At 38.7% G+C, this 14,725-nt stretch overlaps 1 protein-coding gene across 1 annotated transcript in view; it reads left to right on the top strand.

The window, feature by feature from the left end:
* CAPN9 (calpain 9) overlaps window positions 1–14,255 on the top strand; it is a 215,626-nt gene extending 201,371 nt beyond the window's left edge. Inside the window, exons 17-20 of the mRNA XM_069235035.1 lie at window positions 748–826; window positions 2,901–3,017; window positions 4,650–4,708; window positions 13,012–14,255. Of these exons, the coding sequence (XP_069091136.1) occupies window positions 748–826; window positions 2,901–3,017; window positions 4,650–4,708; window positions 13,012–13,038 (282 nt within the window). The 3' untranslated portion in view covers window positions 13,039–14,255. The remainder of the gene's footprint in view (window positions 1–747; window positions 827–2,900; window positions 3,018–4,649; window positions 4,709–13,011) is intronic.
* Window positions 14,256–14,725: the final 470 nt, after the last annotated feature.

Below are 14,725 nucleotides of genomic sequence, written 5' to 3'. Positions count from 1 at the left end.
CTGGCCCTCAAAAATAAGTGCCGGTACTCAGCACCGGAAACAACAAGCACAAATTAAACACTGAATATAATGGGTATAATAATATGAGAAGTAAAGTTGTATTGTATAAACACAGACTTTCACGATTTGTAATATTTGATGTTAATTATTAAGTGTACTTTTCTAACATTCATTTATCTTTCCTCAATTTTTCAATAGCGAAATGCTTGCTGTTAAATAGTTAAGATAACATTTGCTCATTGTAATATAAAAAAGAAAGCAGGGATTTATAAGTATCTAATATAACAGCTTATCTAAGAGCTCTGCAATGACCTATGAACATGTTAAGCATAGAATAATATACACATATATATGTATGTATATACACACACATATTCATTATGCATGCATTTAAGGCATAGAGGCAAGTCTTTGGGTCCCCACTTGTAAAGGCCTCGACCTGTAGAAGTCTTTTTATTTTACAACTATTTCTGTATTATCTGCATTGTTGATCACACTGCTCTTGCCAAATTCATTCTGTTAGCATAAAGTGAAATTCCAGTGCAGTCCAGGACTGTGTACTATAACAATTTCATTGATTTTATCACTCATCATTTGACTCTTCACACAGTCTATTTCACTGCGCATGGTAAGGTAGCAGCATTTATCCATGTTTATCCATATTTGAATGTAATTTTCTGAATCTATAATGGACCCCGAGATACTTATGCCTAATACTTTACTTATTGTTTTCTGTTTCCATTACAGGCCATTTATCTTCAGTACGACAGTGACCACAGTGGCACCATGTCTTCATATGAACTGCGACAGGCCTTAAAGACAGCAGGTAAAGTGAAAAACAGCAAACCTTATACGTATTTCTTTCACGTGAGGTGAAGCAAATCTGGACTGAAATGTTTTAGAAACAAGTATGATTTTGTTTGATGCACAGGTTATGTGTTTTTTTGTCAAGTACCTGCAATTTTAAGAGGTGACAATTCAGTACTGTTGTCTACAACCAGTTTAAGACAGACTGGCTGCCCACCTTATCCTTTCTGTGCTTGACAATAATGTCTATCTTATCCAAATCGTACCAGGCTTTTAAAAAAATAAATCACAGCAAAATAGAAGCTAATGATTAGTTTTAGTTTTCTGCCATTTCCAATTAATAACTAGGTTTACCTCTCCTCGATGAGCCGAGAGGATTGTGGAAGTAAAAGCAAGGAAAGTTTGCTGCTAGAGAAAAGAGTTTGGGTCTGATGTAGGCCCTCCTTTAGTTGATAAATCTGAAGAAGAAGCGGAATGTTCGTCCGCAGTGCTTCTGTCAACATTGTTAAGCATGTTTGCGAAACTGTACAACGCCGTCCAGCCCACCATGTCATTGCGGCCCAGTCAACACTTTTATGTTTTTCAAAAACAAACCCCAAAGTGTATTTTTCTGAAAAAGAAAAGTACTAGGGCCTGATTACGAGGCTGGCGGTCCTAAGACCACCAGCCTTGCTGTGGCGGTCGGACTGCCATGGCTGTGGCGGTCTGACCACCACATGACGAGGTTTGCGGGCAGACCCACCAACCTACCGCTGTCCCCGCCAGGATCTCAGATCTCGACAGGCTGACAGAGGTGCAGGTTGTAAACAGCCAGGGCGGCGCTGAACTCAATGCCACCCTGCTGATTAAAATCTTGTTCTCCACCAGCCTTTTTATGGCGGTACCACAACCATGAAAAGGCTGGCAGAGAACAGCTTCAGGGGTCCCCCTGGCAGCACCCTCAAAATGCTCACTGTCTGCTGTGCAGACAGTGCGCATTTCAAGGGTACGGGTGCACCCTGCGTGTGACAGCGTTGCTGCCGGCTCTATTATGAGCCGGCAACAATGCTATTGCACCTTTCCCACCGGGCTGACAAGCGGAAACCTTGATTTCACCTGTCAGCCCAGTGGGAAAGTCATAATGGGGCTGGCGGGATTTTGCCAGACAGGTGTTTCCATCCACCAAACTCCTAATCGGCCCCTTAATGTCTGCGAAGTGCTGAACTATTTCTCTATGCGGAACAGGAATATTGTTTCTTCTTTCCTTCCCCAAATCACTAGGCCTGGACTTATGAACTCTGGTAGGAAAAAACATCATCAGCGATCCCCTAAAAAAAGCCACAGGAACGAAACCAGTAGCTGTGGGAAGGGGGCTACAGCATATGACATTGGAGTTTCAGGTGATATTCATGAGTAGAGTGCTGCCCTAAAGCTGTCAGTGATGGGCAAGCAAACCACCCAGACAGAGAAGTGTTTGTCAGTCCCTGCAAAGACCAGCGCCCAGCAGCTTGCACATAACGGGGTATTTCTTAAAGAAGCAAGGTTCAAATTTTCCCCTAAGCAGCATATATTAAGCAATAACATGCAACCAATTGCCCTGCTTATTGCCTCCTGAGTTTTGTACTGTTGAAGTGCACAGTCCACCTGTTGCATGATTTCATCATAAAGTTAATGGAGCAGTGTTTGCTAGAGAAGTTCACCATAACAGCAAGGCTGGCCATTGTGCGCTGTGCCTGTTGGTTCTAATTGCCTCGAGCTCTCCCCTCATCTTCAAGAGCCATAACATTATAATTTGGGGGATTCTCATGTTTTCACTGAAAACAATGTTACCCTTGTTTTTTTAAGCCCACAAACATTCAGACACACTACACAATGGACTAATAATACTCTGATTGCTCTTACTTCGTGGTTAACGCACTACTTATGCGGCTAAGCCAAACAAGATTGCCGAATAAATAGAACCCACATTGACAACAAAAGCATGATCGGAGCAGAAAGATATCTGTTGTATGGTAGTGCATGTTTGTGCTTTCCCAGTCGATTTTTTGTCACCTGGTGTTTTATCAAACTTGTTCTGGTGCCCTAATCATTTCCTTTTTAATACTTTTTTGTAGGATTTCAGTTGAACAATTATGTGCTGCAGTTAATAGTTCTTCGATATGCTGATGACAAATTCCAAATTGAGTTTGACGACTTTCTAAACTGCCTGATTCGCCTGGAAAATGCGTGCAGTGAGTACAGCAGCTTTTTAAATAAACAGTTCAAATAAACCATTGCCCCGTACACACAAACACACACACACACACACTTCCAGACACAGATTTACACCTGTTCATCCTTGTATTGTCACCTGTTTCCATTTCACGCGAGAAGTAGGATAAATAAACCCCGGCAGGGTGAAAACTGCTGCGCTCTGAGGGGGAGATATGCCTAATGTCACCCTCCTGCAGGAAGTAAGACATTTCTCTTAAGCTTTCATGAGATAGGGTTACTGCTGAGGCAGATGGGGTGGCTCGTTCGTCAATGAGCCCTGCTGGGCACAAATGAATCATAAGCAGCAGTTTGTGGACTGGGATGCCACCTGCTAGATGACGAACAGAAGGGTCGCTCCTTCATAGACTGAATGGAATCCACTGCCCCTAACAACTCTTTTTGTCTTGCCAGCACAAGGACACCCTCGAGGCCTAGATATGGAGCAGACAGTGGCAAAAGCATTTCCTACGGGGAAAATTAAAGTCCACCGACACTGGCGTATTAGGGTCACTTTCTACCCATCTATCCCTGGAAGGATTGCAAATATCCTGAACCAGCTCCCAGAGAAAGTAGGGAACTATGGATTTGGGTTCAAGCTCAACACTAGGATCACTGCACCCCCCCTTCCCCACACCCCATTCAGGTCATCACCTGTTGCTGGAAATAATCAGGACCTTGCTCCTTTCTCTATCGATGGATTTTGCAGTGAGGTTTACCTGAATCTGATAATGTTCTAGACCAGGACCTTATTTACTAGGGTGCTTTCTCAGGTTCCTTCCTCGTTGATGGCATTTAGAATCGCACCAAGTGTCTGTGCGTCCTCACCAGCATGTTTTAATCAGGAAATGTCCTTCGAGGAATGTGGTGGAGTGGAGAGATAACGTCTCCGTGGTACTATCCCACTGCGGAGAACATAGAATGACACAAAAATATTCTTTAAAAGTGTAGACAGTGCAAGCGTTTTTCTTCATGCAAATTTTAGGTCCAATAAAGTGCTGTCTGATGAACCGAAGTTCACAACTCAGGGTACTTATCAAATCAGTATATTTAAATATCGTGAAGCACATTAATCTCCAGCAGGAATATGGAGCGTGGTTAAGGTTTCAAACCAGTGGAAAGAGTTCTAAAAATTACAAGTAAAGGCCAGATGAGTTTCTGTTTTCTGGACAGCTTCAGCAAGAAGCAGCACATGCAGAAGGAGCATGAAAAAACATGCGCGCCTAACGAGTGCTCAAAAAAAGGTCACTGAAAGTAAGCAGCATGAGGACACAAGTCATCCAATCAGAAAACAGTGAGAAAGAAATGCTCAAGAGGTGGGTGTTTCCAAACATCAAGAACATTTAGGGCTTCACACATACTTTTTCCTACTCCCGTCTTTTCAACAGAACAGTAAATCACAACTATAAATATATTGCCGAACTTTGGGAATGGGAATCTCATTTATAAACAGAGTGGTTGGTAAATTGTACTCCACTGGTCTCCTCAGTTATCTCAACCCTGAATGTATGCAGTGAATAGGCAACCTTGTCAAGCTGACTAAATAACCCTAACAATATGCATGACTGTAGATCAGTTCATCCGTAACTTCTTTTTTCTTGCTATTTTTTCAGAAGTGTTCATGGCACTGAATAAGGGCAACTCTGACGCCATCAGTCTAAATCATATAGAGGTAATGACCACATAGTGCTGTTCATGTTGACAAATGATTCAAATGATGTTCATTCTGTGTGCAAAGTGAACCCACTGAGGGAGATCCACAACACTAAGAAAAATCACCTCAATGTTATATCGTAATAGTTAACAATTTGGTTCTGGTGCACTTGTTCATTTTGTTATGTGGTTTCTATATATAGCTCATCATCAATTGGGATCAACGACCTCATTGCTCATGGTTTAACTGTGCTGTGTTGTCCTGAGATTTTAGTTCTCCATATTTTCCTAATCAGTCTAGTTGTGCACTTCTTGTTTTAGGTTAATGTGGCTCCATGAGGCTGTGATCATGTGACTGTTTTCAATCAGTGCTGGTATCCAGAGATGAGGGATGTGTGTGTGTTGCCCTGTGGGCTTAGCCTTTGTAACCCTGTGTGTGCTTTAGTGTTGTCTTTAGAGTTCCTTATAGTATTTGCTCATGATGTGTGTCTGTCTTTTCTCATGTTCTGGCATAGACATACCACACCCATTGTGCTAAAACTAGCCTAGTGATGTTCTCCTTGACACAAGCAGATTTATCTCATGGGCAGTCAGGGCAAGCTTTAGCGTTGATGGTGCCCGGTGCAACAATCTTTTTTGGTGCCCCCGTTCCATGAACTCCTCTTTGGATTCTCTCACTACCACCCAGCAAAAGTGTCCCTCATCGCTCCATAGACCCTCTCTCACATACATTTAATTTGTTTTAAAGTGCTGGTAAAGGCTGGCTTCACTAATTCTCTCAGCTATCTACATAAACTACAGATCTATTCTTTGCAGCATGCATATTAATCTCTGCGTTACTTCATGGTGAGTCAAAACTGCCACTAGACAAGAGTTAGCTTGATATTTTTATTGCTGCCTCAAAGCTGGAAGCACAAGGAACTCTGCAGCAGGTGTGTTTAAATCTTAAGTTATTGCTAAACACAGCCCTCAATGGAGGTCAGTGCCTCCCCTCCAGGTCAGCGCCCAGTGCGGCCGTACCAGTTGCACCACCCTAAACCCCTGTGTGCATTCTATGCTATTTAAGCTTCTTACTCTTCTATCCACATGTCTAGACATCAAGCACCAATCACTATAGATGGTGGGGCAGTATGGGTGATATTAGAGAGTAGAAGGTATTGCAAGTATCATGTTGTGTTAGAGGAAGGGAAGCGATGAGAAAGGTATTAGTAAGAGAGATGTGTGGTAGGAAGGCGGTAAAAACTAGTCTTAGGGATAGAGGAGTGATGGGATGGCAGATGGGATGCGAGTTGGGATGATATGGAAAGTACCAAAATGGTAACAGGGGAAGTGAAATTGAGGCTAGCAAGATAGCAAGTGGAAAAAGAATGGGGTTGGGGATAGCGAAGACAGGCTGATTGTAAGTGCAGTAGGGTACAATAGTAGGGAGAGAGGGATGGGGAGCAGGTAGGGAGGTATTTAAAACAGGTGTTTTGGAGAGGGAGAAGGTGAGGAGAAAGGACTGAGGGGATGTAAGGAGAAAAGATAGAGGAAAGGAAGAAACCAGGGATACAGAAACAAATTGATGTTTAAAGGGAGGAAGAGAGGTAATGGGATGTGAGTAAGGTGAGAATTTAAGTGATAGAATCAAGGGAATGAGAAAAAGGAATGTGGAGAGGAGCAAGGAGGTAGTTTGTTAAGGTGAGAGAGGGCAGTGCTGGGATGAATAGGTGGCAGGTCAGAGATAGTAGGCAGAGAGTAGAGCATGATGTGGTGAGTAAGTAATTGGGAAATTGTAGGGAAAGGAGGGAGAGTAAGTAGGATAGGTGAGGGTGCATGTTGATTTGGTGATAGGGTACAGTAGTAATAAGAGATAGTATGGAGGGTGTAAAGGAGGTGGTAGTGGTGGGCTGAGAGTTTTTTGAGAGGGTAGTTAAGTATAATTCTTGTTAACATGGTTTGTCGGCATGTTAAGATAGAGAGCACTGAGAAAGCAGTAGTAGGAGGGGATTAAACACACAGCCTCTTTTTACAACAGACTATACCTATTCTCTTACCTCTGAAAGGGACATGACATTTCACCTCATGCAAAGTACTACCTACAATATTTCTCTTGGCCCCATCCATGGAATAGGTACTACTCTGATCAATGTGTTAAATCTTTTTCACAATGCTATCTAGGAAAATTACTGTATATATCAGGCTTGTAGAGATGTACCGGGCACCTTTCCAATCTGATGAAAATAGTTAATGTTATTGTAATAACCCCTCATATAATACTTTGCCTCATAAATATTTAGATACAAATGCATTAGACATTGCTAAAAAGGACTTGAGACAAGCAGGTGCAAAACACACAAGAATACACCTATATTTCCAACGTTCAGCGGCTCTTATGATGAGGTCCCTAGATTTTGGGCCTGTTAACTATGTCACCTCAGGGTTTACCAGTACTTGGGTAGTAGTAACTATGTGGGGGGTTTCAGGGTTATTGGGATTTCCATTGGAACACTGAAATTCACCTGAGTAATAAGGAAGCACTGGGAAAATTGTAATTCTGGGTTCGATCCCCCCAATAATTGCTCATTTTGTCCCAGGCTTTCACCTAGAGATTTCAGCAGATTGCAGATCAGGTCATGGTGGAGGGATATACTGTTATCCATGCCCAGAAAGGATGTTTAACAAGGCCAGCTCATGTCAGATGCCCCAACCTCCACTTCCTGGGTCTGGGACTTGCATGACAGAATATTGACCTATCTCAAAAATACTGTGATACAGATTATTGTGGAAAAAATATCAAGGATTAAAACATCAATTTTACATACAAGCACTGAAAAGTACAAAAATGTTGCCTACACATTCAAAGACATGTAACTTTAAAATAATTTAAAATGATATAATTGCATTTTTAAATTAAAGTAACATTAAAAACATGTTTTAAAATATATATATATATATATTTAAACAAAAAAAAATAATGATACATAATATAATCTAGAAACAATATAAACATGCACAATTATTAATTCTAAATAAAAAACAAACTACAGAGCTACTAAACCATTAATGAATCAAAAATAAATTACTAACTAATCTACGTCAAAGACTAAATATGAAAAAATGATAAAAGAAGTTACAACATAAAAACAAATAATAAACTTGAAAATATATATTTTTAAAGTAAATACAATCAAAACATTTATGAATATATAGAAAGAAATTCAAATTAGCACACAGTCTCCTGTCAAAATACATTAAGAAATATGAAACAATTAAAATAAGCTACTATTAGTACAACTCTACATACATTTTGAAATATACTCATATTTTGGGTATCAAGTTCTCACATTTATTTTTGTGAGTCCAATCTAACATACATTGTGGAATACACATGCTTAAGGGCCTGATACACTATGCTAATTCCAGTGAGTGCATTTTGGGGTTATATTTACTATCTCCAGTCTAACAAATACTGGAGAATGTGTATAAGTTGGAATGGTCAGATTTACTTTTCTAACTGCTGTCTAACAAGCATTGGGAAAATTACAAACACTTGTCAGGGTCAGATTTACTATTCTAATTCCAATCAAGCAAACAATTGAGAAAGTGCATACTTTGAGGGGTTGATTTACTTATCTAACTCCTGTTTAACAAATATTGAAGAAAGTACTAAAATTGGGGGTGCAAAATTTACAATTCTAACTCCTTTCTAACAAACATTGAGGAAAGTGCATATATTGAGATATGGGGCAGATTTACTGTCCTAACTCTAGTCTAACATTGGGTAAAGTACATACATTGGCAGGGTAAGGGGGTCAGATTTACTATTCTAACAAACATTGAAGAAAGTGCATACATGGGGGGGTACATTTACGGCTCAGAATCCACTCTAACAAACACTGGGAAAAGTGTATTTTTTTTTTATTATATAAATTAATAAAGGTATTTAACAAATATTTGAAAAAATCTTAAAATAAAAAGCAACTCTAAGCCCCACATAAAACACACATTAAACATTAAAACAAATCTCTATGTCATAAAATATTTTTTTGCAAAACATTTTTTACTTTTAAACTTTAATAAATATTAAGTTAATTGCTGAATAAATGTAATCAAAAACATCATTAACAATAATACATTATTTTGAAAATATGTAAAATTAAATCTGCCACTTTAAAAATAATAATTAAAACAAACAATTAATTACTTGCCAATTTAAAACTGAGCATAATACATTAATCAATTAATATCAGTTTTTAAATGTTTATTTTTTTAAATCCATGCAATACCCCAAAAGACCCCACACTACAAATTTAAAATGTAATTAATTACTCAACAAAATATAAAAAAAACAAATACATAAGTTAAAACATTAACATTAATTCAATACTATAAATTAATATATATTGAAAAATCTACCAACCAATGCTCCAATAAACCCCACAACCTAAACCTTAAACTTTAATACATTAATACAAAGTGTAATAAACAATCAAACAGATCAATAACAGTTACCATATATAAAATAATCAACAATTAATCAATTCATGAATAATACATCATTAATAAGGAATAAACTTTAGCCACCATTTCTCAATAAACTAAACAAATACGTAGCATTAAATTATAAAATATGATCAACAAATTAACATAAATGTGTATATTATTAAAAAACACTACCTGTTCCCATTCAATTCCCCAATAAATCCAAAAACCCAAAAATATGAATAACTTTAATATTTAAAAAATAATAATAATTTCACAAGAACATATGCAATTAAAAAACATAAAACAATACAATAAAAAATTATGTTATAAGAGATATTAAAGTAAACAGTATTTCAAATTTTGATATAATAGTAAAACAGTGTTTTTTTAAATCCACACTATTTTTGTAGTTAGACTCAAATATTAGATCAGATAATAATTTTGAGTCCCTATTTATGTGGAACACTCCGTGGGATCCCGCTCATGCTCACTGTAGGGTTGGTTGTCCCAATCCAAGTAGATGTTATTGCAGGTGAATCTGTCTCCAGGAGAGGTGAGAGGGTGGTAGGACGCTAGGTCAGACATTGAGGGCACAGTGCTAGACCGCATAAGACCAGTGCTGCACACCTACTTGTAACACTATACATGACACTCTTCTCCCTGCCATTGCAGTCCTTCAGGCAATTGCTTCCTTGTAGCCTTTCAGGCTTTATCTACCATTCAACCTCTGCAGCGGTTGTGTGTCCCAAACCCTCTTTAACTTCTCCTACCCAACTTCAGGGAGTAGCCCTGCGCCATCAAACAGAGTAACCGCTTTACTGAGAGTTGCTGATGGTTATTAGTGGGCTCAAAGAGTATTCCCAACTGTTTGTCTCTTATTTTGCTGAACCTATGACCCCTTAGTCTCTGGAGGTCTCCTTGAAACACTGATTACAGCCTGTTGCTCTATCCTACATGTCATTTGACTGCCATTAGTCTGTTTTTAAATCTCTGGAGCCATCCTTTGACAACTGAAGAGCAAGGAATAGGAGCACTAAAATGCTTACTCTTTATGTCATGGATCAACAACCTCAGAGAGTTTCCCTTAAACCAGCTCAGCAAGCATCAATCTACTAACAGAGAATTCACACAGATAAAAAAGCTCCACATTTCAAAGCATAACACCAAGTTTCAAGAAACAAAATAGTGATGACTAAATCAATGCTTGTATATAAAATAAAATAAACACAGTGGGTCTGTTCACATGCATTTTGAATTATGTGATTTAGGGCCAGATGTAGCAAAGGGTTTTTCCCATTCTGTGTCAATGGGAAAATGTGTTCGTACATATGGCCCTTAGTACTACTGTAGTACTCTTTTTTGTACTCTTAATTGTGTGTTGGTCCCAAAATATAATTTTTTTTAATAAAGTGGGAATATTTAGGTAATATTCTTCTACAAATAGTACAAATAGAAAGGACTGTGTCCTCTTTGCACTTTTGCTGATAGATAGTTGCACATTTCAGGATCAATTCACTAAGACATGTAAAAGTATGCAAAAGTTTTACTTCATGTTAAAGGAGTCTAGCAAGATTACAGGCCAGAAATCCAGGCAGACATCACACAAAGAACATATTTCAACTCCAATCATAATGCAGCCTGCTACATTCGAAAGCGCTGAATCGATTAGACCCCTCAATAATGACAAGAGATACAGAAAATAGAATCACCTCCTAGCCTTGCAGGCTGTGCTATTCTCCCTAGATAAGTCAATCTGCAGCAGTAGGCATGCAATCCATGAGGAGGTCTCCTAGCTACAGCACCAGAAAATACACAGCTTCAAGGGATACCAGCACCAGATTATAGTAAAGATGGGTAAAACAGGAGGAATATTGTGAGGAAAGGACTGGTGACTGCAATACAAAAACTGAAGGTAGATATATTAGGATATACGAGATGAGTATTAAGAATTATTGAAACATATGTTCATGGATGGACACCAGATGGTAGTTGCATGTATATTTATTTGAGGTACATAGGTGAATGGAAACATTTGGTTAGCTATGCACCAATTTCTGAACCAGAAAACATGTTGGATATGTTAGAAATTCAATGATATTTAGTACTCTCTATGTAATTACTTTATAGCATCGGGTAGCACTGTTCTACCATGTAAATACATAGAAAAAAAAGTAATAGAAATCCTTTTCCGAGAAACCAAATTATTGAAAATATAGTTAGTGGGAAAACAAATGAATAGAAATATAGTTTGATTGAAAATAATCAAACATCCACCCCAAATAAATAACATTAATTAAAAAAATTAAAACCGTTTTTAAAAGAAAAAAGATGGACATCATAGAGAACCATACTTGTAATAGTAAAATGCAAATAAAGAGGAAAGAATAGAAAGGTAGAAGGCAGGGGAGAGAAAGGGTTAAGAGGAAGAATGATATTATGGAAAGGGGTCCTCACAAGAAGAAATGAAATGGAAACATGATTTTAAAGGATGGGAAAATAAAGTAATTTTATAACTGGGTGAAAATGAGCTTCGGGGTACCCCCAACACAAGAAAACAACAGGGGCGGGATGACGAAGGAAAAACGGGAAGGAGCAAGAAGGAACACAAGAGGAAAAAACAGTGGAAAGAGGTCATGTAGTGTTGGATGTATATTTAGGTATGTAGTGTTGCCAGACGATTCCGGGTGGAGAGGGGGGTAGGGATACAGGGTTGTAGAAGGCAATGAGCATTAATAGGCTACAACATTGTAGAATGGCGGCTGTATTGACTAACGTGGGGAACGATGCAAGACATTAATCTGATTGCAGCGTGATAATGAAAATGGAAGAGAATGAAGCCTTTACCTGCATTTTTCCAAGCATTAAGTACATTTAGGGGCAAGTGTATCTAATTTTTTTTAGTTTTGCTACAAAGGAGAAGTGATGTTATGTGACTTCCAATCAAGGCCTTGTTCTAAGTGTCCCAGTGCAGGGGTTCGAAATACTGCATTTCGTAAATACCAAGTTTTGCATTTTGTAATGTTTATCGGGTGCGGTATTAACGGCTCATTCGGAGCTTTGCAGTTTGTAATGAGGTATAACATGGAGTAGTAGAGCAGTATCAAAGTCTGCACAGACAATTACCACACCTTTTGCCAAGACACATAGAAAATGCTCAGGAAAATTGCAGATGTGGGTAATTACCGCAAAATGAAGACTTACAGTTCAGATCCAAACTATATCTTCGGGCCAACCGTCTTCTGATCCTGGTCAATGTTGATGCTTCTGGTGTTGGTGTAAGAATAAAGAAACCTCTACTCTGTGGGTTGCCTTGGTATGCTCCGTTACAACACAAGTGCTGTGCCTGTCCCCGAACATGCTCATCCATCCAAGTGTCAGACAAATGACAACAGGCTGTGCTGGGCAATGCCAGATGTTTGCCTGAGTGTCCCCTAATTTTTATACACATAATAATTAGCATTTGGCAGGTGTTTATTGTGCGGTAAACCGAATCTTCTCCTTGCCCCAGTGCAAGTGTGGACCATTCTGCCTTTATAGCAGTACCTTTACCAATAGTAACCAAGCTTTCCACCGCTCAGGTGAGAAGTGCTGGGGAAGTGGGGACAGAAATAAAGTTGGGGAAATCAGGCCATGGTGGGGTCTTGTTGGAACAATAAAGCCCCTGTGCATTGCTGTAGGAATGAGGCCATTTCACAATATTATAGATTTTGTTCCTGCAAGCACATCTGACAAAGGGGGTCGCTAATTTGCTCTGTGAGATATATCACTTGGTAAAATGTTAACAATGTGCACTTGATATTTTTTCGATTATCAGTACAATGATATGAACTTCTACCTTATTTCTTTTTTTTTTAGTTTATCACCCTGGCATTGAACATTTAATGGCAGGGAATATGGATACCAGCCAATCACGAAATAGAAGGGATTATTTTCAAGGTACCTGAAAAACCAGTGAAGGAGAATTCGTGGTCTTCTTAAACGTGGTTGTTTAATTCTTTTGTGCTTTTTGCTGAAACGTATCACCCTGGAAGGTGTCACAATGGATTACCTTCAAAGCATGAGAAAAGTGCCTGCAATACGATGGCTGCTCACTTGCTGAAGACAGGAAGATTCGTGGTCGTGCCTGGGCCAGTCGTGACATGGCCGCCTCGTGTTTCACAGTGCTTACCCTTGATTGCGGTTGTATCTGAACATATGTCTGTGTCAATAATCATTGAATGGGAGTATTTAAAAAAGAATAAACCGATGCATGTATCGTGGCGTATAAGTAACAATGTATTGGGGCAATATTGGTGAGGGGTTAAGCAACATTAGCAAGATTATTTCTAGGAATATTTATGTATGACTAGGTGACTAGCGTGATCAATGCTGGCACCGATGTCAAGGATGTTTGTCTGCACTAGAATAATTACATTTTTGGACACAAGTGCTCTATGAGTAAGGGCGCTATAAGGCAGCCAGCGGTGTGTGGTATATAATTTTGAGGCGTTAATGCTGCATGATTTAAGGTAGGTTGAAACAGAATTACGAATAAACATCTAGCGAATCGTTTTGGCCCTCCTAGTGGTGAAAGGTAAAACACAATACGTTCTCAATGCAAGCAAAGCCCAAAACTCGGACACAACACGTATAGCATCACTGTTCTCTTGTATGGCAAGTTATTAATATCTTTATGTATGCAGCAACCAATATCACTCTCATCCTTTACAAAAACTATGTAACCCATTGTGGGCATAAAATAAACCTTCACAGGTCAAAGGGAGCAAGTAGCAAAACATACAGGATGTATGTGACCCTTAGCCCTTTTAGACGAATCCAAAAAGATAACCTTTCAATGGGATGGTTCATGTTTAAAATGATTGTGGTGTTAGGTCGAGGAATGTTTTTATGTATTTTATTGCAATAACGTATTGCATCTGTATTCAATTCCTGATTTATCTGCACTGAAACCTGCAGCATGGGTAGTCTGTTATTTCCTCCCGTGGAAGAACAGTCAGAATGAATCACGAAATTAATATTTTTTTAAAAGTTCATTATTTTTTTGATGATGCAACGTGGAAGATGTTATCAGAAAAACAATAAAGGCATTACTCAAATTATTACTTTCTAAATTGTCTTTTTCTGGGTTTTCAGACTTTAATTAAATGGAAACAAAGATGCTCTACTGAAAGTAAGCTCACCCTTTAAGCACTTTGATTCCGATACACAACAGCGCTTGCTCACCTAAATTGAACCTGGGTGGGTAAAATAGCACTTTCAGAACGTATATTCCTTATCCGAAATTTGACAAGGGTGGCTGTCAAAGATTACTCATGGGATTTTAGGTGAGTCCCAAAATACATCGAAATTTGCTACAAATGTGAGACTGCAGAAATGAGAACAGGTTTTTAACTATTCGACTTTACACATTGTGAATAGGCCATTTTGGTCCAATTAAGGAACTAGTAAATTTCCAAAAAACTGAGCCTCATATTTATGCTTTTTTAGCGCCGCATTTGCGCCGCTTTTTGACGCAAAAACGGCGTAAATTTACAAAATACAATTGTATTTTGTAGGTTTGCGCCGCTTT

This window comes from Pleurodeles waltl, chromosome 5, assembly GCF_031143425.1.
Source record: "Pleurodeles waltl isolate 20211129_DDA chromosome 5, aPleWal1.hap1.20221129, whole genome shotgun sequence".
Taxonomy (NCBI): Eukaryota; Metazoa; Chordata; class Amphibia; order Caudata; family Salamandridae; genus Pleurodeles; species Pleurodeles waltl.
This window is presented reverse-complemented; position numbering and strand designations above follow the sequence as displayed.